At 45.4% G+C, this 25,438-nt stretch overlaps 1 protein-coding gene across 1 annotated transcript in view; it reads right to left on the reverse strand.

Annotated features, from left to right (window-relative positions):
• LOC130283113 (ovostatin-like) overlaps positions 1-25,438 on the reverse strand; it is a 98,096-nt gene that overhangs the window by 1,993 nt on the left and 70,665 nt on the right. Inside the window, exons 24-30 of the mRNA XM_056532299.1 lie at positions 25,213-25,375; positions 23,852-24,072; positions 22,600-22,809; positions 19,777-19,901; positions 19,608-19,698; positions 17,319-17,387; positions 12,326-12,428 (exon numbers count right to left, since the gene is read on the reverse strand). Coding sequence (XP_056388274.1) covers positions 12,326-12,428; positions 17,319-17,387; positions 19,608-19,698; positions 19,777-19,901; positions 22,600-22,809; positions 23,852-24,072; positions 25,213-25,375 — 982 coding nt within the window. The remainder of the gene's footprint in view (positions 1-12,325; positions 12,429-17,318; positions 17,388-19,607; positions 19,699-19,776; positions 19,902-22,599; positions 22,810-23,851; positions 24,073-25,212; positions 25,376-25,438) is intronic.

Raw genomic sequence — 25,438 nt, forward strand, 5'->3', positions numbered from 1 at the left:
GCAGTAGAGGGCTCAGAAGGGAAGGAGCGACAATGGGATTTTGGAGAGTGAGTTTTTCTGAAAGGGTTTTTGGGGGGCATGTCCCATTTAGGAAGCCCCTATGGTGCCAGAACAGTGGACCCCCCCACATGTGACCCCATTTTGGAAACTATACACCTCATGGAATTTAATAAGGGGTGCAGTGAGCATTTACACCCCACTGGCGTTTGACAGATATTTGAAACAGTGGACTGTGCAAATCAAAAATTTCATTTTTCATTTTCACAGACCACTGTTCCAAAAATCTGTCAGACACCAGTGGGGTAATAATCTATCAAAAATTGCACCAAACAAAAGATAAATGAAGTAACAAATTTTATTAAACAAGTAATAATAAATAAAAAACATAAATAGTGAGATCAGCAATAGCCAGAAAGATATATATGAGGATCCAATATAAAAAGGCTCCTAGAACATTGCCATTATTCGTAAAGCATATAAGGCAGTAGAATTACTGTCACAATGTGCATACATGAAAGAGGCAAAAAATATAATTAAAACTAGGAGAAAGGAGACAACGTGGATATATGATCACGAAGGTGTACTATGAGAGCCTGGAAGCCTGGAGGCAGTAATGTAAACCTTTCCCACTAAGGGGAAAGAAATATGTTAAAACCAGGCTCCCACAAGACATCCATGATCACCGCATCATACTCACAGGGAGGATCACCCACAACCCCTACGCCGTTTCGCTACTGTCACGATGCCGGCTGGCAGGTAGTGGACCCTCTGTGCCAGAGAGGGATTGGCGTGGACCGTGCTAGTGGACCGGTTCTAAGCCACTACTGGTTTTCACCAGAGCCCGCCGCAAAGCGGGATGGTCTTGCTGCGGCGGTAGTGACCAGGTCGTATCCACTAGCAACGGCTCACCTCTCTGGCTGCTGAAGATAGGCGCGGTACAAGGGAGTAGGCAGAAGCAAGGTCGGACGTAGCAGAAGGTCGGGGCAGGCAGCAAGGATCGTAGTCAGGGGCAACGGCAGAAGGTCTGGAAACACAGGCAAGGAACACACAAGGAACGCTTTCACTGGCACTAAGGCAACAAGATCCGGCAAGGGAGTGCAAGGGAAGTGAGGTAATATAGGGAAGTGCACAGGTGAAAACCCTAATTGGAACCACTGCGCCAATCAGCGGCGCAGTGGCCCTTTAAATCGCAGAGACCCGGCGCGCGCGCGCCCTAGGGAGCGGGGCCGCGCGCGCCGGGACAGAACAGACGGGGAGCGAGTCAGGTAGGGGAGCCGGGGTGCGCATCGCGAGCGGGCGCTACCCGCATCGCGAATCGCATCCCGGCTGGCAGCAGGATCGCAGCGCCCCGGGTCAGAGGACGTGACCGGAGCGCTGCAGCGGAGGGAGTGAAGCGAGCGCTCCGGGGAGGAGCGGGGACCCGGAGCGCTCGGCGTAACAGTACCCCCCCCCTTGGGTCTCCCCCTCTTCTTGGAGCCTGAGAACCTGAGGAGCAGACTTTTGTCAAGGATGTTGTCCTCAGGTTCCCAGGATCTCTCTTCAGGACCACAACCCTCCCAGTCTACTAAAAAAAAATTTTTCCCTCTGACCTTTTTGGCAGCCAAAATTTCCTTGACCGAGAAGACGTCCGAGGAGCCGGAAACAGGAGTGGGAGGAACAGATTTGGGAGAAAAACGGTTGAGGATGAGTGGTTTGAGAAGAGAGACGTGAAAGGCATTAGGGATACGAAGAGAAGGAGGAAGAAGAAGTTTATAAGAGACAGGATTAATTTGACACAAAATTTTGAAAGGACCAAGATAGCGTGGTCCCAACTTGTAGCTAGGGACACGGAAGCGGACATATTTAGCGGAGAGCCATACCTTGTCTCCAGGGGAAAAAACGGGGGGAGCTCTTCTTTTCTTATCCGCGAACCTCTTCATGCGTGAAGAAGCCTGTAAGAGAGAATTTTGGGTCTCTCTCCATATAATGGAAAGGTCACGAGAAATTTCATCCACAGCGGGCAGACCAGAGGGCAAGGGGGTAGGGAGGGGGGGAAGAGGGTGACGGCCGTACACCACGAAAAATGGGGATTTGGAGGAAGATTCAGAGACCCTGAAGTTATACGAAAATTCGGCCCATGGAAGGAGATCTGCCCAGTCATCCTGGCGGGAGGAAACAAAATGTCGCAAATAATCACCCAGGATCTGGTTAATTCTTTCTACTTGTCCATTGGACTGGGGATGATATGCAGAGGAAAAATTTAATTTAATCTTGAGTTGTTTACAGAGAGCCCTCCAGAATTTAGACACGAATTGGACCCCTCTATCCGAGACAATCTGCGTAGGCAACCCGTGAAGACGAAAAATGTGTACAAAAAATTGTTTAGCCAACTGAGGCGCAGAAGGAAGACCAGGAAGAGGGATGAAATGTGCCATTTTGGAGAATCGATCAACGACCACCCAAATAACGGTGTTGCCACGGGAAGGGGGTAAATCAGTAATAAAATCCATACCAATCAGAGACCAAGGCTGTTCGGGGACAGGCAGAGGATGAAGAAAACCAGCGGGCTTCTGGCGAGGAGTCTTATCCCGGGCACAGATAGTGCAGGCTCGCACAAAGTCCCCAACATCCGTCTCCAGAGTCGGCCACCAATAGAAGCGGGAGATGAGTTGCACAGATTTCTTGATGCCCGCATGACCTGCGAGATGGGAGGAGTGACCCCATTTGAGGATTCCGAGGCGTTGGCGTGGAGAAACAAAGGTCTTTCCTGGAGGAGTCTGCCTGATGGAGGCAGGAGAAGTGGAGATCAGGCAGTCAGGTGGAATGATGTGTTGCGGAGGGAGATCAACTTCTGAGGCATCCGAGGAACGAGAGAGAGCATCGGCCCTAATGTTCTTATCGGCAGGACGAAAGTGAATCTCAAAATTAAATCGGGCAAAGAACAGAGACCACCGGGCCTGGCGAGGATTCAGCCGTTGGGCCGACTGGAGGTAGGAGAGGTTCTTGTGGTCGGTGTAGATAATAACAGGAAATCTTGATCCCTCCAGCAGATGCCTCCATTCCTCAAGTGCTAATTTAATGGCTAGAAGCTCTCGATCCCCGATGGAGTAGTTCCTCTCCGCTGGAGAGAAGGTCCTAGAGAAAAAACCACAAGTGACAGCATGCCCGGAAGGATTTTTTTGTAGAAGAACAGCTCCAGCTCCTACTGAGGAGGCATCAACCTCCAATAGGAAGGGTTTGGAAGGGTCAGGTCTGGAGAGCACGGGAGCCGAAGAAAAGGCAGACTTGAGTCGTTTAAAGGAGTCTTCTGCTTGAGGAGGCCAGGACTTGGGATCAGCATTTTTCTTGGTTAAAGCCACGATAGGAGCCACAATGGTAGAAAAATGTGGAATAAATTGCCTGTAATAATTGGCGAACCCCAAAAAGCGTTGGATAGCACGGAGTCCGGAGGGGCGTGGCCAATTTAAGACGGCAGAGAGTTTGTCTGGATCCATCTGTAGTCCCTGGCCAGAGACCAAATATCCTAGAAAAGGAAGAGATTGGCATTCAAACAGACATTTCTCAATTTTGGCATAGAGTTGGTTGTCACGAAGTCTCTGAAGAACCATACGGACATGCTGGCGGTGTTCTTCTAGATTGGCAGAAAAAATTAGGATATCGTCCAGATATACCACAACACAGGAGTATAACAGATCACGAAAAATTTCATTGACAAAGTCTTGGAAGACGGCAGGGGCATTGCACAGTCCAAAGGGCATGACCAGATACTCAAAGTGTCCATCTCTGGTGTTAAATGCCGTTTTCCACTCGTCCCCCTCTCTGATGCGGATGAGGTTATAGGCGCCTCTTAAGTCCAATTTAGTGAAGATGTGGGCACCTTGGAGGCGATCAAAGAGTTCAGAGATGAGGGGTAAGGGGTAGCGGTTCTTAACCGTGATTTTATTAAGACCGCGGTAGTCAATGCAAGGACGTAGGGAGCCATCTTTTTTGGACACAAAGAAAAATCCGGCTCCGGCAGGAGAGGAGGATTTACGGATAAAGCCCTTTTTTAGATTCTCCTGGACGTATTCGGACATGGCAAGAGTCTCTGGGGCAGAGAGAGGATAAATTCTGCCCCGGGGTGGAGTAGTACCCGGGAGGAGGTCGATAGGGCAATCATAAGGCCTGTGAGGAGGTAGAGTCTCAGCTTGTTTTTTGCAGAAAACATCCGCGAAGTCCATATAGGCCTTAGGGAGACCGGTTACTGGAGGAACCACAGAGTTACGGCAAGGGTTACTGGGAACCGGTTTTAGACAGTTCTTGGAACAAGAGGACCCCCAACTCTTGATCTCCCCAGTGGACCAATCCAGGGTTGGGGAATGAAGTTGAAGCCAGGGAAGTCCAAGGAGAATCTCCGAGGTGCAATTGGGGAGGACCAAAAGTTCAATCCTCTCATGATGAGATCCGATGCTCATAAGAAGGGGCTCCGTGCGGAAACGTATGGTACAGTCCAATCTTTCATTATTTACACAATTGATGTAGAGGGGTCTGGCGAGACTGGTCACTGGGATGTTGAACCTGTTGACGAGAGAGGCCAAAATAAAATTTCCTGCAGATCCAGAGTCCAAGAAGGCCACTGTAGAGAAGGAGAAGGCAGAGGCAGACATCCGCACAGGCACAGTAAGACGTGGAGAAGCAGAGTAGACATCAAGGACTGTCTCACCTTTGTGCGGAGTCAGCGTACGTCTTTCCAGGCGGGGAGGACGGATAGGACAATCCCTCAGGAAGTGTTCGGTACTAGCACAGTACAGGCAGAGGTTCTCCATACGGCGTCGTGTCCTCTCTTGAGGTGTCAGGCGAGACCGGTCGACCTGCATAGCCTCCACGGCGGGAGGCACAGGAACAGATTGCAGGGGACCAGAGGAGAGAGGAGCCGAGGAGACGAAACGCCTCGTGCGAACAGAGTCCATATCTTGGCGGAGTTCCTGACGCCTTTCAGAAAAACGCATGTCAATGCGAGTGGCTAGGTGAATAAGTTCATGTAGATTAGCAGGAATTTCTCGTGCGGCCAGAACATCTTTAATGTTGCTGGATAGGCCTTTTTTGAAGGTCGCGCAGAGGGCCTCATTATTCCAGGACAATTCTGAAGCAAGTGTACGGAATTGTACGGCATACTCGCCAACGGAAGAATTACCCTGGACCAGGTTCAACAGGGCAGTCTCAGCAGAAGAGGCTCGGGCAGGTTCCTCAAAGACACTTCGGATTTCCGAGAAGAAGGAGTGTACAGAGGCAGTGACGGGGTCATTGCGGTCCCAGAGCGGTGTGGCCCATGACAGGGCTTTTCCGGACAGAAGACTGACTACGAAAGCCACCTTAGACCTTTCAGTGGGAAACAGGTCCGACATCATCTCCAGATGCAGGGAACATTGGGAAAGAAAGCCACGGCAAAACTTAGAGTCCCCATCAAATTTATCCGGCAAGGATAAGCGTATCCCAGGAGCGGCCACTCGCTGCGGAGGAGGTGCAGGAGCTGGCGGAGGAGATGACTGCTGAAGCTGTGGTAGCAACTGTTGTAGCATAACGGTCAGTTGAGACAGCTGTTGGCCTTGTTGCGCTATCTGTTGTGACTGCTGGGCGACCACCGTGGTGAGGTCAGCGACAACTGGCAGAGGAACTTCAGCGGGATCCATGGCCGGATCTACTGTCACGATGCCGGCTGGCAGGTAGTGGACCCTCTGTGCCAGAGAGGGATTGGCGTGGACCGTGCTAGTGGACCGGTTCTAAGCCACTACTGGTTTTCACCAGAGCCCGCCGCAAAGCGGGATGGTCTTGCTGCGGCGGTAGTGACCAGGTCGTATCCACTAGCAACGGCTCACCTCTCTGGCTGCTGAAGATAGGCGCGGTACAAGGGAGTAGGCAGAAGCAAGGTCGGACGTAGCAGAAGGTCGGGGCAGGCAGCAAGGATCGTAGTCAGGGGCAACGGCAGAAGGTCTGGAAACACAGGCAAGGAACACACAAGGAACGCTTTCACTGGCACTAAGGCAACAAGATCCGGCAAGGGAGTGCAAGGGAAGTGAGGTAATATAGGGAAGTGCACAGGTGAAAACCCTAATTGGAACCACTGCGCCAATCAGCGGCGCAGTGGCCCTTTAAATCGCAGAGACCCGGCGCGCGCGCGCCCTAGGGAGCGGGGCCGCGCGCGCCGGGACAGAACAGACGGGGAGCGAGTCAGGTAGGGGAGCCGGGGTGCGCATCGCGAGCGGGCGCTACCCGCATCGCGAATCGCATCCCGGCTGGCAGCAGGATCGCAGCGCCCCGGGTCAGAGGACGTGACCGGAGCGCTGCAGCGGAGGGAGTGAAGCGAGCGCTCCGGGGAGGAGCGGGGACCCGGAGCGCTCGGCGTAACAGCTACCCACTTCGTCAGGCTTCCAGGCTCTCATAGTACACCTTCGTGACCATATATCCACGTTGTCTCCTTTCTCCTAGTTTTAATTATATTTTTTGCCTCTTTCATGTATGCACATTGTGACAGTAATTCTACTGCCTTATATGCTTTACGAATAATGGCAATGTTCTAGGAGCCTTTTTATATTGGATCCTCATATATATCTTTCTGGCTATTGCTGATCTCACTATTTATGTTTTTTATTTATTATTACTTGTTTAATAAAATTTGTTACTTCATTTATCTTTTGTTTGGTGCAATTTTTGATAGGAGATTATACTAAAGTGTTTAGCACCAAACGCAATATACTTTTCTGATTGAAAAGCTACTTTGGTCATATATCTTTGGATACACCAGTGGGGTGTAAATTCTCACTGCACCCCTTATTACATTCCGTGAGGGGTGTAGTTTCCAAAATGGGGTCACATATGGATATTTATTGTTTTGCGTTTGTCAGAACTGCTGTAACAATCAGCCACCCCTGTGCAAATCGCCTCAAATGTACATGGTGCACTCTCCCTTCTGGGCCTTGTTGTGCGCCCCAAGAGCACTTTGCGCCCACATATGGGGTATCTCCGTACTCGGGAGAAATTGCATTACAAATTTAGAGGGTCTTTTTTCCCTTTTACCTCTTGTCAAAATGAAAAGTATAGGGCAACACCAGCATGTCAGTTTAAAAAAATTATTTTTTTACACTAACATGCTGGTGTAGACCCCAACTTCACCTTTTCATAAGGGGTTAAAGAAAAAAAGCCCCCCAAAATTTGTAAGGCAATTTCTCCCGAGTACGGCGATACCCCATATGTGTCCCAAAACTGTTGCCCTGAAATACGACAGGGCTCCAAAGTGAGAGAGCGCCATGCGCATTTGAGGCCTGAATTAGGGATTTGCATAGGGGTGGACATAGGGGTATTCTATGCCAATGATTCCCAAACAGGGTGCCTCCAGCTGTTGCAAAACTCCCAGCATGCCTGGACAGTCAATGGCTGTCCGGCAATACTGGGAGTTATTATTTTGCAACAGCTGGAGGCTCCGTTTTGGAAACAGTAGCGTACCAGACGTTTTTCATTTTTTTGGGGAGGGGGGCTGTGTAGGGGTATGTGTATATGTAGTGTTTTTTACTTTTTATTTTAGGTTAGTGTCAGTGTAGTGTAGTGTTTTTAGGGTACAGTCACATGGGCAGAGGTTCACAGCAAGTTTGCCGCTGGAAGTTTGAGCTGCAGCGCAAAATTTGCGCCATCTCAAACTTGCAGCACTCACTGTAAACTTCCGCCCATGTGAGTGTACCCTGTACATTCACATTGGGGGGAGGGGGCAAACATCCAGCTGTTGCAAACTCCGAGCATGCCCTTTGGCTATCCGTGCATGCTGGGAGTTGTAGTTTTGCAACAGCTGGAGGAACACTGGTTTGGAAACACTAAGTTAAGTAATAAACTTTCAAGTGTTTTGCAACCAAACTTAGTGTTTCCAAACCAGTGTGCCTCCAGCTGTTGCAAAACTACAACTCCCAGCATGCATGGTCTGTCAGTGCATGCTGGGAGTTATAGTTTTGCAACAACTGCAACAGCTGGAGGCACTGAGGTAGGAAACGGACAATGTTTCCCAACTAGTGTGCCTCCAGTTGTTGCAAAACTACAACTCCCAGCATGCCCAGACTGCCCAGGCATGCTGGAAGTTGTAGTTCGGCAATATCTGAAGGATCAGATGTTGCCGAACTACAACTTCCAGCATGCTTGGGCAGTCTGGGCATGCTGGGAGTTGTAGTTTTGCAACATCTGGAGGTCCACAGTTTGGAGACCACTGTATAATTGTCTCCAATCTGTGCTCTTCCAGATGTTAGAGAACTACAACTCCCAGCATGCCTGGACAGACTGAGCATGCTGAGATTTGTAGTTTTGCAACATCTGGAAGGGCACAGATTGGAGACCATTATACAGTGGTCTCCAAACTGAGGACCTCCAGATGTTGCAAAACTACAACTCCCAGCATGCCCAGAAAGCCAAAGGCTGTCTGGGCATGCTGGGAGTTGCAGTTTTGAAACTCCCAGAGGCAGCAGTGAGATCGCTTTACGGCGATCTCACTGCTGCCAATGAAGATGCCGCACTGCTGCCGGAAACTCACCGCTGGGACGCATCACCTCCGGGACCGCCTGGAGGACGCCGCTCGCGCCGGGACCGCTCGGGACACCGCATGGCCGGGTAAGTGACGCCGGGGGACGGGTCTGGGACACTTAGCAGAGTGGTGTGTGTCCCGATCCCCGTGATCCGGACTCACACACCGCGCTTCTAAGTATTTTCATAGCGAAACGCTGCTATCAGCTAGTCAGATTTGACCAGCTGATAGCAGCGATAGCTGGGGGGGGGGATGAAACCCCCCGTGGTCGCACGGTAAGATGGCTGGCTATCAGTGATAGCCACCATCTTACCGGGCGCTGCGGGATGCCACGAGTAGCGGCAAAAATGTTCATGACGTACCTGTATGTCATGGGTCGGGAACACCTTGCCACCCATGACGTACAGGTATGTCATAGGTCGGGAAGGGGTTAAGGCTAGGTTTCCATTAAAGGGGCACTCCGGTGGAAAACTATTTTTTTTTTTTTAAATATCAACTGGCTCCATATAGTTAAACAGATTTGTAAATGACTTCTATTAAAAAATGTTAATCCCTCCAGTACTTATCCGCTGCTGTATAATACATTGGAAGTTGAGTTGTTGTATTCAGTCTGACCACAGTGCTCTCTGTTGACACCTCTGTCTGTGTCAGGAACTGTCCAGAGTAGGAACAAATCCTCATAGCAAACCTATCCTGCTCTGGAAAGTTCCTGACACGGACAGAGGTGTCAGCAGAGAGCACTGTGGACAAACAGAAATGAACTATGCAACTTCCTCTGTAGTATTCAGCAGGTGATAAGTACTGGAAGGATTAAGATTTTTTAATAGAAGTAATATACAAATCTGTTTAACTTTCTACCAACTGTTGATTTGAAAAAAATTATTTTCCACTGAAGTACCCCTTTAAGTTTTTCCCATATGCACGGGTACACATTGACAACTTCTCAAAAACGGTTGCCAACGCATTTACTGAGAGTGGGCCCATTGAGTTTGATGTGCTGAATTTAAATATAAATGTATACGCTCAGAAAATGGACCGAACGTATTCACTATTTGATTACGTTCAGGCCATTAAAGGGGTACTCATCCGCTCAGCGTTTGGAACAAAATGTCCCGAATGCTTAGAGCCAGCGTTGGGAGCTCGTGATGGCATAGCCCTGCCCCCCCATGATGTCAAACCTCCAGCTGTTGCAAAACGACAACTCCAAGCATGCACTGACATACCATACATGCTGGGAGTTGTAGTTATGCAACAGCTGGGGGCACATTGGTTGGGAAATACTGAGAGTTTGTTTCTTAACTCAGTGTTTCGCAACCAGTGTGCCTCCAGCTGTTGCAAAACTAGAACTCCCAGCATGTACAGTCTCTCACTGCATCCTGGGAGTTGTATTTTTGCAACAGCTGGAGGAACACTGGTTGCAAAACACTGAGTTAGGTAACAAACTCTGTTTCACAACCAATGTGTCTCCAGCTGTTGCAAAACTGCAACAATCAGCATGCATTGACAGCCGAAGGGCATGCTGAGAGTTGTAGTTTTGCCACAGCTGGAGGCACACTGCTACAACTCCCAGCATACCCTTTGGTAGTCTGTGCATGCTGGGAGTTGTAGTTATGCAACAGCTGGCTGCACACTTTTTCATAGAAAAAAAGTGCCTCCAGCTGTTGCAAAACTACAACCCCCAGCATGCACAGACTAGCAAAGGGCATGCTGGGAGTTGCAGTTGGAACTCCAGCAGTTGCAAAACTACAACTCCCAGCATGCCCTTTGGCTTTTGCATGCCGAGAGTTGTTGCTAAGCAACAGCAGGAAGTGAAGAGGCCTTACCTCCTGCTGTGTATCCTGCCCCGGGCCGCTGCCGCTGCTGCAGCCGATACTGCTGCTCCTGTCGCCGTGACGGCACCAAAGGGGACCCCCGCCGGACGATGGCAAGGTAGGAAACCCCCTCTGGCGCCGATCTCCGCTCCGATCGCTGTCCCCAGCAGGTCCGTGACTGATCGGTCGTTCTGACCGATCAATCACGTGATCGTGAGGTGGCACCTGTACCACCTCACTCCTGGTGGGTAAGGGTGAATGGGGCTGTATTGGACAGCCCCATTCACCCTTTTTTTCCGGGTCACCGGGTCACCAGAGACCCGATTGACCCGGAATAACCGCAAATTGCACGTCTGAATTGACGCGTGATTTGCGGCAATCGCCGATATGGGGGGACCTCAGGACCTCCCTGGGCGATATGCCGGGATGCCTGCTGAACGATATCAACAGGCATCCCGTTCCGGTCCCCGCCCGGTGAGCAGGAGGGGCTGGAAGAACGCAGGGCGTATCCATACGCCCTGAGTCCTTAAGGACTCGGAAACGGGGGTGTATGCATACACCCTGCGTCCTTAAGGGGTTAAGCATCTGTATGCTACAGAGGAAATTCTTTTATTTTTGAATTTCTTTTTTGTCTTGTCCACAGTGCTCTCTGCTGACACCTCTGTCCATGTCAGGAACTGTCCAGAGCAGCATTGGTTTGCTATGGGGATTTTCTCCTGCTCTGGACAGTTCCTGATACGGGCATCAGGTGTCAGCAGAGAGCACTGATGGACAAGACAAAAAATGTTAATTAAAAAAGAAAATAATTTCCTCTGTAGCATACATCTGCTAAAAGGTACTGGAAGGGTAAAGATTTTTTAATAGAAGTCATTTATAAATCCCTTTAACTGTCTGGCATGTTTTCCACCGGAGTACCCCTTTAATATGTAGTTTTTTTGTGAAAATGTCGGGGTCGTGCCCCCTTTTCGGCAGCCACACCCACTATCTCCGGCAGTTTTCTTAGTAAAATCGAGAGTTAGTTTGTTTTTTTTCAATTCTGGCGCAAATTGTGGCACTAATTTTGGCGCTGACAGAATTTCTGGTGCAAAGCGTGTCGGGTTTACAATAGTAAATGTGTACTTCCCAACATTTATCAAAGAGGCGCACGCTTTTCATAAATAGCAAAGTAGCTTATATGTTAACATGTTGATAAATGTGGTCTGGGCTGGCGTGAGATTGCGCAAAAAAAAGCTACTTTTTCACCCAATGTGCAAAAAATTGGGAGATTTTACTACCAAAAAAGAGGGTAAAACCATTGATAAATTCCCTCCATAGTACATACCGTATTTTTCGCCCTATAGGACGCACCGGCGTATAAGACGCACCCAATTTATAGGTGCAAAATCTAAAAAAATTTAAGATTTTGAACCCAATAGTGGTCTTCAACCTGCGGACCTCCAGATGTTGCAAAACTACAACGTGATGACGAGGAAGGAGAGCGCCGGCCATACAGGGGATCCCTGAACGGAGAAGACACCGAGGAGGCTGGTAAGGTCCCTCCCGGTGTCCTGTAAGTACTAACCCGGCTATTCAGTCAGGCTGTTCGGGACCGCCGCAGTGAAATTGCGGCGGTCCCGAACAGCCCGACTGAACAGCCGGGTTAGTGTCACTTTCCCTTCAGACGCGGCGGTCTGAAGGGTTAATACAGGGCATCACTGCGATCGGTGATGTCCTGTATTAGCCGCAGGTCCCGGCCGTTGATGGCCGCAGGGACCACCGCGATAGGGGTGTATTCGCCGTATAAGACGCACCGACTTTCCCCCCCAGTTTTGGGGAAGAAAAAGTGTGTCTTATACGGCGAAAAATACGGTAGCCATCTATTATGCAAGAAATCTTGAGGAAACATGAATTCTGGTGCCGAGATGTTACACAAAAACTCAGGCTGCCTCCTTCTTCAGCACACATCAATGTCCTACGTTCCATTGAGATGGTCTTTGGTATGACAGCTATATATATTTACCTGTTTCATAGTAGTCATACACATAGATGGAGCCGGTCTTCACATTTAGAACCCTATTGCCCATTATAACATTGAACAATAGGTAGGTTGATTCTTTAGAAACCTAGAGGAGATACGGATAAAAGAATATACTCAGCAGAGAACCAGAGACACATGTAGAGGTGGTTCCAGAGAACTCAAGTATTCTGACTTTGCTTTAGATGACATTTCTCTTTGTCACACTGGGCCTCATGTATCAGTCACTAGTGTTGAGCGGCATAGGCCATATTCGAATTCGCGAATATTCGCATATAATATTCTTGTTTTATTTTCGCATATGCAAAAAATTTGCGTATGCGAAAATTAGCATATACAAAAATTTACATAAGCGGAAATTCGCATATGCAAATGTTCGCATATGCGAAAATTCGCACGCCAGTCTCACACAGTAGTATTAGAGCCTTCCTTACACCACACAAGCTGGAAGCAGAGAGGGATGATCACTGTGATGTGTACTGTGATAAAAAAAACAAATATTCGTAATTACGAATATATAGTGCTATATTCGCGAATATTCGCGAATTCGCGAATATGCGAAATTCGCGAATAAAATTCGCTTTGCGAATATTCGCGAGCAACACTATCAGTCACTATATCAGTACCCTCCTAAATGGAAGGTCCTCACATCACCTAACGTTGCAATAACTTGAAGTGCATGGTTGCTTAGTGGTTGAAAGGGGCACTCTGGACCTAAAAAAAAGTTTTTCAATCAACTGGTGCCAGAAACATAAACAGATTTGTAAATTACTTCTTAAACCTTAAACCTTCCAGTACTTATAAGCTGCTGTATGCTTCAGAGGAAGTTGTGTCGTTCTTTCCAGTCTGACCACAGTGCTCTCTGCTGCCACCTCTGTCCGTGTCAGGAACTGGCCAGAGCAGGAGCAAATCCCCAGAGCAAACCCCTCCTGCTCTGGACAGTTCCTGAAACAGACAGAGGTGTCAGCAGAGAGCACTGTGGTCAGACTGGAAAGAACTACACAACTTCCTCTATAGTACACAGCAGCTGAAAAGTACAGGAAGGGTTAAGATTTTTAAATACATGTAATTTACAAATCTGTTTAACTTTCCATTGCCAGATAATTTGAAAATATCTTTCTTTCTCCGGAGTATTCAAAGGTTTTGATAGTTCTGGATCTCAATGTTCAGACGGGCTAGTGCCGTAGCGGGGGGGAGGGGGGTTAATGGGCTAGCAAAAAAAAATAGGATGGTGGGAGCTACCCTTTAAATGAGTACTGTAGCCTAATACAACTTATCCCCTATCAGCAGGATAGGAGATAAGTGTCTGATCTCAGGGGGTCCGAACCCTGAGACCCCCCCCCCAGGTCTCCTGTATGGGGTGTGGCTTGCAAGCCGGACTGACACATTCACCAGGAGATGCAGAGCGGAGCTTGTGGAGTAAGGTACTGAAAGTCCCATATACTTGCATGGGACTTGAAACAAAAACCCATCTTTTATAAGGGTGTAGGTAAGGGTTAATTTAACATATATTTTTATTTGACATATAAGTAATATGTGTACCAGGTATTATTGAAATATCTCCAGCCGTACGGAAGTTATGCGAGAACATACATTTCCCATAGATTTGCATGGGACTTTAAAGGGGTATTCTAGGATTTTTATTTTTATTTTACTATGCTACAGTGGCTGTAAAGTTAGTGTAGTTCATAATATAGTGTCTGTACCTGTGTGTGACAGTTTTCTCACAATTCTTGTGATTTTCACATCAAATATTTATTTTTAACAGCATACAAAATGACTGTTGTCTCAGATTTTTCCCAGGTTGCAATGCGGCCGAGACCTGACTCACTAGTCAGCTGATGACGGGGAGCCTGTCTGCTTCAATGGGTAGAGGGATCAATCTGCAACTAATGCAACAGCTGTAGGCACCCTGATTGAAAACCACAGGACTTTTGAATGGATGCAGCTCATTTATGTTTCAATGGGTGAGGTGGCTGATGTGTGGGAGCGAGGAAAATGGAATTATGGGATTTGTAGTCAAAAAAGAAAAAGTCAAAACGGAAATACCAGTTCACAAAAAGCTAGCCACAGTGTTATGGTAATCTCATAACATAGCCATTTAGCCCCAAGACAAGCGCAGATCCTTCCTAATGTCCATTACTGTCTGCAAGGTACGTGCTAAAATCACCTTATGGTGGATAATCCCTTTAAACAAAAACCCTGACCCTCACAAATGGGGGTAGTTAAGGGTTAAATTAACTATCCTATATTTTAAGTGGACATGTAATTAACATGTGACCAAGTATTATCGAAATATCTCCAGCCGTTTGGAAGTTATGCAGTAACATATATTCCCCATAGACTTGTAAGGCAAATGGGGGTGAGTAAGGGTTAAATTACCTATCCTATGTTTGTTGTTGACATATAAGTAACATGTGGCCAAGTTTCAGGTTAATATCTTTAGCCGTTTGGAAGTGATGCTGGAACATACAACAAAGAACGTGGTCTCAAATGGCTGGAGGTGCTCAACCCCAAATGCGGTTGTGCATTTATACTGGGGGAGCAGATCCTGCCCTTGTAGTCCGTTGCTAGGGGCGATCCCCAGCATAAAAATGCATACAATGGAGGATGCCTGCAGCGGACTACAAGTGCCACAATAGAATCCTACACCAGATAAACGGTGTTGATGTGTAAGAATTAGAACAATACAATACAGGAATTTAGGTGCACTACTGTTGTAGATGTATACAGTGCCATTGGCTATCCCTCAAAGCGGATGTTAAAACTGAGACATTTGCCAGTATATCCTTATATGAAGGACACACCAGAGCCCGCACACCAACGCCAAGGTTTCTCAAATGGCGCGGGACCTAACGCTAAACCTACCTGTGCGTGATAAGCAAATCAGGGGCCAGTGGGCAATTACGGCAGCATTTGGTCGACTCACGGGGGCCTTCCAGGTACCCTCCAGCGTGGCTACAAGCACACACAAACAATGGGAGGAGAGAGGCAAGTTGCAAGCCCCACCTAAGTTGGCTAATATAGGTGCATGGCCTCACAGGTGCTACCCTAATGCTGCCTGCTGCCTAAAGATATTTAAACTCCATATGTTAATGCACCTTGAATATCTTCCAGGCAGCATTAGGGTAGCACCTGTGAGGCCATGCACCTATATTAGCCAACTTAGGTGGGGCTTGCAACTTGCCTCTCTCCTCCCATTGTTTGTGTGTGCTTGTAGCCACGCAGTGTTAAGGGATAGCCAATGTCATTGTATACATCTACCACAGTAGTGCACCCATATTCCTGTATTGTATGATGCTGGAACATACATACATACACACACACATACATACACACATACACACAAACATACACATGCATACACACACACACACAAACATACACACACACTTACATACACACACACACATACACATACATACACACATACATACACACATATACACACATACATACACACACACATACACACACATATGTACACACACACATACACATATACATACACACACATACATACACACAATATACACATACATGCACACACACACATTGAGTTTTTATATATATATATATATATATATATATATATATATATATATATATATATAAACCAGACACAGGCGCAGCACTCCAACAAAATAAGTGATTTAATATCTCATGTCAGCATTACAATGTTTCAGCTCCTCCTGGAGCCTTTTTCAAGCATAGTGATACACAAACCTATGAGGGCTTTTATGCCCATACAAATCATTAGTGCCAAACAATTTCATAAAGTGATCATTAATACAAATCAAATAAAAACTACATAAGTGTAAATATAAATTCATGTAGAAAATAGTGCATACTGGTATATAAAGTGCGCTAGTGCATACTGTGCAGAGTAATAGTAAAAATATTAAAAACACAGCTTGAAAAATACAATTCATAGTTAAATTACATATAACAAGAAGATATGCAACACATGTGTACACAAAACGATTCATAGAAATCCATACATGCTGATACTGAATGCCTCCCCTTCATTGTTCAGCATGTATGGATTTCTATGAATCGTTTTGTGTACACATGTGTTGCATATCTTCTTGTTATATGTAATTTAACTATGAATTGTATTTTTCAAGCTGTGTTTTTAATATTTTTACTATTACTCTGCACAGTATGCACTAGCGCACTTTATATACCAGTATGCACTATTTTCTACATGAATTTATATTTACACTTATGTAGTTTTTATTTGATTTGTATTAATGATCACTTTATGAAATTGTTTGGCACTAATGATTTGTATGGGCATAAAAGCCCTCATAGGTTTGTGTATCACTATGCTTGAAAAAGGCTCCAGGAGGAGCTGAAACGTTGTAATGCTAACGTGAGATATTAAATCACTTATTTTGTTGGAGTGCTGCGCCTGTGTCTGGTTTTTATCTTGGATGGACTCTGATCAAGTCCTTTGGGACGCTGGCACCAATTTTTTGGTTGGACTGGATAAGTAGTGCTGCTTTATTTTTGGGATTATATATATATATATATATATATATATATATATATATATATATATTGTCTAATTTGCATTTATGTTAATAAAATAAATTTTTTATTCAAATACGCTTTTTCTCTTGGTTGCCTCTGTACAGTTCTTCGTCACAATGGGAGAGAAGAAAGGGGGAGGGAATTTTATCATGACCATTGCCAGTATGGGATGAGATAGAGACCTTCCTCTACAGCTCGTAGGGATGGAATACCTTCCCTGCTCAGTATATCTGCTCATTGAATTGTACAGGTTCGCACTATTCTTTTAAAAGATAACCAGCTTGGGGGAAGATGGAGTCTGTGCTCCACATTATAGGCTTCCAATGAAATTGGCCCTAGTCCCTGACATAGGAAATAAGATTCTGGGCCCCATTGGGGACATAGACTGATGTGAATGGTGCTTGGGATATGAGCAATAGGGAATAAGTAAGTGTCTACTCACCGTGTTCAGATACAGGTACAGATGATTGTTCTTGGTTACAGTGTTGGAAACCACTTTTGCATTCACCAACTGTGAAAAAAGGAAACAGGATTATTCATTTTCCCAAATTTTCGACAATTACCAAGAGAGTCACATAAATGGAAGGTACAGGACAAATATATTATACCTTACTTAGGGGTAAGATTAAATGGGTGCATCCGGATCTGGTGCCTACAGGGGGGGGGGGGGGTCACATGGTTAAAGGGGTACTGCACTGCTCAGAGTTTGTAACAAACTGTTCTGAACGCTGGAGCCTGCGCTGGGAGCTTGTGACGTCATAGCCCCGCCCCTCATGAAGTCATGCCCCGCCCACTCAACGCAAGTCTATGGGAGGGGGCGTGACGGCCGTCACGCCCCCTCCCGTAGACTTGCATTGAGGGGGCGGGGTTTGATGTCATGAATGGGGCAGGGCTATGATGTCATGAGCTCCCGGCGCCGGCTCCAGCGTTCGGAACAGTTTGTTCCAAACGCTGAGCAGCGGAGTACCCCTTTAAGTTTTAATTCCAATTCTAGATTACACAGCCAGGAATGGATCTGAAAATAGGACAAGTCTTAGGGCCCTTTTACACGGGCCGATTATCAGCTGAATAGGTGTTTGCAGGAAAGTTGCTGATAATTAGTATAATGAGTCAATGAACATGAAAACGCTCATTTGTTGGGTGCATCCTATTGGGCATCGAATAGAATCATTACATCGAATAGAATCATGTGCTTCCCAGAGGTAGCCTGACTACCATTAGGTACCGAGATGAGATCCTCAGACCCCTTGTGAGACTATATGCTGGTGGGGTTGACCCTGGGTTCCTCCTAATGCAAGACAATGCTAGAACCCATGTGGCTGGAGTGTGTCAGCAGTTCCTGCAAGAGGAAGACATTGATGCTATGGAATGTCCCGCCCGTTCCCCAGACCTGAATCCGATTGAGCACATCTGGGACATCATGTCTCTCTCCATCCACTACAGACTGTCCAGGTGCTTTTGTCCAGGTCTGGGAGGACATCCATCAGGAGACCATCCGCCACCTCATCAGGAGCATGCCCAGGCATTGTAGGGAGGTCATAAGGGCACGTGGAGGCCACATAAACTACTGAGCCTCATTGTGACTTGTTTTAAGGACATTACATAAAGTTGGATCAGCCTGTAGTGTGCCTTTCCACTGTGATTTTGAGTGTGACTCCATATCCAGACCTCCATGGGTTGATAAATTTGATTTCCATTGATAATTTTTGCGTGATTTTGTTGTCAGCACATTCAACTATGTAAAGACGAAAGTATTTCATACGATTAGTTCATTCATTCAGATCTAGGATGTGTTATCTTAGTGTTGCCTTTATTTTTTTGAGCAATGTATAAAATACACAATAGTTAGTGGTTCATTGTACAAATTACACCTTGTATATTCTATTATCACAGCCTGGAAGACTGAAGCCCCCCCTACTGAAGTCCCTGTAATAAAACTTCCCTACTTTCAGGTTTGGATTGCACCAGCTGAATGGCCATCCATATCAATGTCTACATTCTACTCAGATTCAATAGGGTAGTTATGGTTGTGTATAGGTATACACACGGATCTGCTTTGGATCCACACAATATCCCTATGATGATAAGACTACACCAGAAGACCCACAGGAAGTGTAGTCATGAAGAAACTGGAGAAGAGAAGTTGTGGTCTTCTGGTCTGTAACTTAAAAAGGTATTTCCTTTTCTTTCCACAGGATATACTATATACATCTTATAAATGTGAGTTCCACCTTTTGGGACCAGCACCTATTTAAAGAATGCAATTGTCTATAGAGGGGAGGAGGGATCTCAAGGCAAGCAATACAAATCTATGGAGGGGGAGAAGGGATCTCACGACAAGCAATACAAGTCTATGGAGGGGGGAGAAGGGAGCTCAAGACAAGCAATACAAGTCAATAGAGGGGAGAGGAAGGAGCTCAAGACAGCAAAATAAGTCTTTGGAAGGAACTCCACCCACCATTTCTGAAAGAACTGCGAATAAAGCATGCAGAGCAGAAATCTGCTAAATATGCCATATACAAGTCTTATAATGGCCATAAATAGTGCTGCCCCTCATGTACACACACAGAGCAGCCTATCTTGAAAAGTCAACTGAAATGGTCACTTTAGTATAAATTCCTGAAACATGTAATTTGTATAACTCAAGGTAGCAATATATCTGGAACCAACCCATTCAAGACTCAAATGCAGCAATAACAGGTAGTAATAGGCAGGGACTAATATAATGTACCTCTTGTACCGACCAGTAATCTGCTTGGTACCCTGAAAGCATTGTAATATCGATAACCACCATGTTGGTTTGATTTCTATTTCCTCTATAGCTGAGAGAGAGAAAAAAAATTCAAGAGGTAAACATAACATAGTCCAAAATCCAGATATTCTATTAGGGTTAGTAGTACCTGACATTCATCCCAATAGAGAAGGTGTAGGCCACTTTATCCACACAGCTCGAGGAAGAGGTCTTCACCGACACAAGGAAAGAGGAGTTATCCTTCGGCACAGGGACATTGTACTGAATAGTGGTCTGCAAAGAAATGAGGAAAGCATATAACTCTGATCTGGTGCACTGGTCTGTATTCATTGTGCTGCACTATACTCTATGTTGGTGCTATGTCCATTTTATTATTATACATGTGTTTTCTGAGTTTACTGATTAACTAGCTGAGTACCCGGAATTGCCCGTTTTTTCCCATCTTATCCTTGTTGGGGAGGAAAAACAACAAAGAAGGAAGCTTTTGTCCTCATATCCCGTCCTCATATTCCGTCTTTATATCCCATCCTCATATCCTGTCCTCATATTCTGTATTTATATCCCGTCCTCATATCCTGTCCCCCTATCCTCTCCTCATATTTCATCCTCATATCCTGTCCTCATATGCCGTCCTCATATCCCATCCTCATATTCAGTCCCCTTATCCTGTCCTCATATTTTATCCTCATATCCTGTCCCCTTATCCCATCCTCATATCACGTCCTCATGTCCCATCCTTATATCCCATTCTCATACCCCATCCTCATATCCTGTCTCCTTATCCTATCCTCAAAACCCATCCTCATATTCCATCCTCATATCCTGTCCCCTTATCCTGTTCTCATATTTCATCTTCATATCCCGTCCTCATATCCTGTCCTCACATCTCGTCCTCATATCCCATCCGCAGGTGGGGCTGAAGAGTTGTGATGAAGAGATTGTAAGGGAAAAATAGAAGGGGACATGACTGTGGGAGTGGGCATGATTTGCAATGCACAAAAGGGTAAAAAATAAAAGGAGTGTGGCTTAAAAAGTGGGTGTGGCTTTGAAAGATGGGGCGTGTCATTCAGGAAGGGTGTAGCTTGCCAGCCAGACTGACACACTCACCAGGAGGTGTAGAGAGTGTTGAGTAAGGTAAAGGAAGTCCCATATACTTGCATGAGACTTGAAACAAAAACCCCATCCTTCACGTAAGGGGGTTGGTTTGGGTTAATTTAACTATCTTATATTTTTATTTGACAAATAAGTAACATGTTACCAAGTATTACTCAAATATCTCCAGCTGTACAGATGTTATGATGGAACATACCTTTCCCATAGACTTGCATGGAACTTTAAACAAAACCCTGACCCTCACAAATGAGGATTGGTAAGGGTTAAATTAACTATCCTATATTTATAGTGGGCATATAAGTAACATGTGAACCAAATATTATTGAAATATCTCCAGCCATTTGGAAGTTATGCAGTAATATATATTTCACATAGACCTGTATGAAACTTTAAGCAAAAACCCCCAACCCTGCAAATGGGGATGGGTAAGAGTTAATTCATCGATCCTATATTTTTAGCTGACATATATGTAACATATGTGCCACGTATTATCGAAATATCTTTAGCCGTTTGGAAGTGATGCTGGAACATACACACATGCACACATACATACACTGTTATATAGCTATATATATAAAACTCAACATGTGTGTGTGTGTGTGTGTGTATGTATGTGTGTGTATGTATGTATATATGTGTATGTATGTATGTATGTATGTATATATGTGTATGTATGTATGTATGTGTGTGTATGTATGTATGTGTGTGTATGTATATATGTGTATGTATGTATGTATATATGTGTATGTATGTATGTTCCACAAAAACTTTCAAACGGCTAAAGATATTAACATGAAACTTGGCACACATATTACTTATATGTCAACATAGTATAGGTGATTTAACCCTTACTCCCCCCCCCCCCCATTTGCCAGGGGCGGGGCTTATGTTTAAAGTCCCATGCAAGTCAATGGGAAATATGTGTTACTGCATAACTTCCAAACTGCTGGAGATATTTCGATAATACTTGGTCACATGTTACTTATATGTCCACATAAAATATAGGATTGTTAATTTAACCCTTAACTACCCCAATTTGTGAGGGTCAGGGTTTTTGTTTAAAGTCCCATGCAAATCAATGGGAAATGTATGTTCCCATATAATTTCCGTACGGCAGGAGCTATTTCAATACCTGGTACACATATTACGAGTCGAGATATGAGGACGGGATGTGAGGTCGGGATAGGAGGTCGGGTAGGAGGTCGGGATAGGAGGACGGGATAGGAGGTCGGGATAGGAGGTCGGGATAGGAGGTCGGGATAGGAGGTCGGGATAGGAGGTCGAGATAGGTGGACGAGATAGGAGGACGGGATAGGAGGTTGAGATAGGCGGTCGAGATAGGAGGACAGGATAGGAGGTCGGGATAGGAGGTCCAGATTGGAGGACAGGATAGGAGGTCGGGATAGGAGGTTGAGATAGGAGGACTGGATTGGAGGACGGGATAGGAGGACGGGATAGGAGGTCGGATAGGAGGACGGGATAGGAGGACGGGATAGGAGGACGGGATAGGAGGACGGGATAGGAGGTCGGGATAGGAGGTCGAGATAGGAGGACGGTATAGGAGGACGGGATAGGAGGACAGGATAGGAGGACGGGATAGGAGGATGGGATAGGAGGACGGTATAGGAGGTCGGGATAGGAGGTCGAGATAGGAGGACGGGATGTGGGGTTGGGATATGACAACAATATATGAGGACTGCATATAAAGTCAATAGCTTCCTCCTTTGTTTATTTTCCTCCCCAAAAAGGATTTGGAAGGAAAAACCGGGCAACGCCGGGTACTCAGCTAGTATTAAATATAGATGCATTTTCTTATATATTATGTGTGGTTCTATACTTTATTTCTACAAGTTCTTACCTGTGTAAGACAACAGCCTGTCCCATTGATCCCTACAGTGTATTCAGCGGGAACACTGAGCGGTTGTCTCTGGACTAGAAGTCTGTTGTTCTTATTAACTGTTATTTGTGTTTGCTTGTTTTGTGTTGACAATCGTATAATGTGCTGAGCATTGGGGTCAAAAATCAATTTTCCAAAGGTAGAAAGAGCCTGAAGAGCCACAACAGTGTCCTGCAAGAGACAAAAATACATAGATAGATGCATGGATAGATAATATGAGATAGGTGATAGATATATGTGAGGTAGACAGATAGATAGATTCAACCAAAGAATAAGTTGGCCAGCACTATTGATTCCAAACTATTGTAAAAACCTTGCTTGCAGGTGCAGGCTGCTGGGCTAAATATACAGCAACAAGAGAATACAGCAGCACACTGCTAGCACAAAGATATAGATGAAACATGAGTATATAGATAAAACATGAGTATATAGATAGAACATGAAAAGCTATACAGCTGTAATGCAATAGATGAAGATATGAAACTATGAAATTATATAGTTTTGAATTAATAGTGCTGGCCAACTTTATTCTTTGGTTGTATTACACATACAGGGGAGTGGCTACCTCCATGTTGGCTCCTGCACCCCACCCACCTCTATTAGGTGTATATTAGGTGCCTTGGATTTTTCAGACCTTGCAATGCCTGCTGTACTGTTCACACAGAGGCATATTCACAGTGTAGGGTCCGTCCCAGAATGAGGTCACCTTACCGTGGTGGGACGGTCCACGCTATTTGGCGCCAAATTTGCAAGCTAAGTACCTCATAATTTCATAGTTTCATATCTTCATTTATTGCATTACAGCTGAATAGCTTTTCATGTTATATCTATATACTCATGTTTTATCTATATACTCATGTTTCATCTATATATTTGTGCTAGCAGTGTGCTGCTGTATTCTCTTGTTGCAGATAGATAGATAGATATGAGATAGATAGATATGAAATAGAAATTAGATAGATAGATATGAGATAGATAGATAGATAGATATGAATTAGATGGATACATAGATAGATATGAAATAGATATGAGATAGATATGAGATAGATAGAAAGATAGATAGTAGATAGATAGATAGATATTAGATGGAGATAGATAGATATGAGATAGATGGATATGAAATAGATATATATGAAATAGATAGATAGATAATATGAGATAGATTGGTTTACTTATCTCTACTTCTGGATAGCAATAAAATAATACATCTTACCTGTGTAGACCGGAATCCCCCCCATGAATTCTGTTGTCTGATCAGCCAGACTGAGATTTGCGCCATGAATGTCATTTCCTCTTGGGTAACATTGGGACCTTTAGCAATGCTCATTAATATGTAAGCTGTCATCTCCACTTCAGCTGGAGAATATGGGGGGTAGAAGAAGTCAACTGGCTGCACAGGGGGGTTGCCTTCACGTTCCCAGTGGATCATCCCACCTAAGGTTGAGAAGGTTATGGTATGGTATTTCTTGGCTATACAAGCTGCATAAACATGACTGTGCAATATACTTGGAAGTTAATGAGAGTTTATAAGATGTGTAGCAAATAAAAGTGTGGTATCCCAGTGCGGAACACTCTTGCCCACCTGTCCCATCAGGTGGATGTCCCTATATAATGTCTGCTTCGGCCCCCAGCTCCAGGTTTAAATGTAAAGCATTTTGTCGTTTATTCTGAATGTATTCTTCATTGTAAACTGTATTTATATTTCCTGTCATGTAAGATTTAACTGTGTCTTTGAAGGAGGATGCATGGGGAATCACATGTGCACTTTGGCCATTCAGGGCCTCCTGCCTTGCTCCACCCAGGTCTGCCTCAATAGGGAGGAGTTAGTTAGCTAATCAGTATAGTCCAGTCAGAGCTATGTTAGGGATCTCTGTAGCATACCTGCCCCATACCTTTATTGAGGACAGGTTTCATGTCTGCCTTCTAGTCTACCCTTCTAGTGGTTGTCCACCCGCACACAGATCCCGCTGACCAGGTAGTTAGCCAGGTTCAAGTCAGCTTTGGGGACAAGTGCAAAAGAGCTGTCGGGCCCTATAGCAACCAAAGTAATAAAGTGAGTGAAGATTCTCCGGCCACTCCTGTCCATACAAGTTCACCCGTGTGTAAAATGCCATTGGCAGCGACTCTCTTTCTCTGAAGTTTCCTACTTTGTCTCAAGTCAAGTCTAAGTCAGCTCAAGTCTAGTCACGTCAAGGCTAGCTAGTCAAGTCTGTCTATGTCAAGTTCAGACACAAGTCCAAGTCACATCTTAGTTGAGAAGGACTACAAGTCTCAGTGTGCCATTAAGCAACTGTGGTTCCCTGCTGAATCCTTCAGCTAAAGTGCATTCAAATTGAACTGAACTGTCTGTACTATCTTACTGCAATTCCTGAAGTATAGTTACAAGTGGTTTCCCTAAGCTTGCATTTGTGGTATTCCTTACCCAGCGCTGGCACCGGCAACTGCTTTATCCTTGGAGTGTGATGGGTTAACACACCTGGTGTCATGAACTCTTACCATAGTCACAACACCCACCAGTCTACATACACGCCATTAACCCCAGCTCTCCACAAATGTCTACCATAATAAGCTCACCTTCCGTGATGGCCTTTGGTCTTAAAGCCTTGAGAAGACTACATCTACTGTGCCAATCCCGAGCTAGAGTAAAAGCATAGACCATGAGGGCCTGGTTGTACACACTTTGGTTGGTCTTAAGGGCATTCTGAAGACAAGTCAAGGAACCATTCAACAAAGTCGACTGGGGAAATAGAAAACACAATGTTCTAAGACTCTATTATCCAGGAAATTAAAGAGGTACTCC

This window comes from Hyla sarda, chromosome 7, assembly GCF_029499605.1.
Source record: "Hyla sarda isolate aHylSar1 chromosome 7, aHylSar1.hap1, whole genome shotgun sequence".
NCBI classification, from domain to species: Eukaryota; Metazoa; Chordata; class Amphibia; order Anura; family Hylidae; genus Hyla; species Hyla sarda.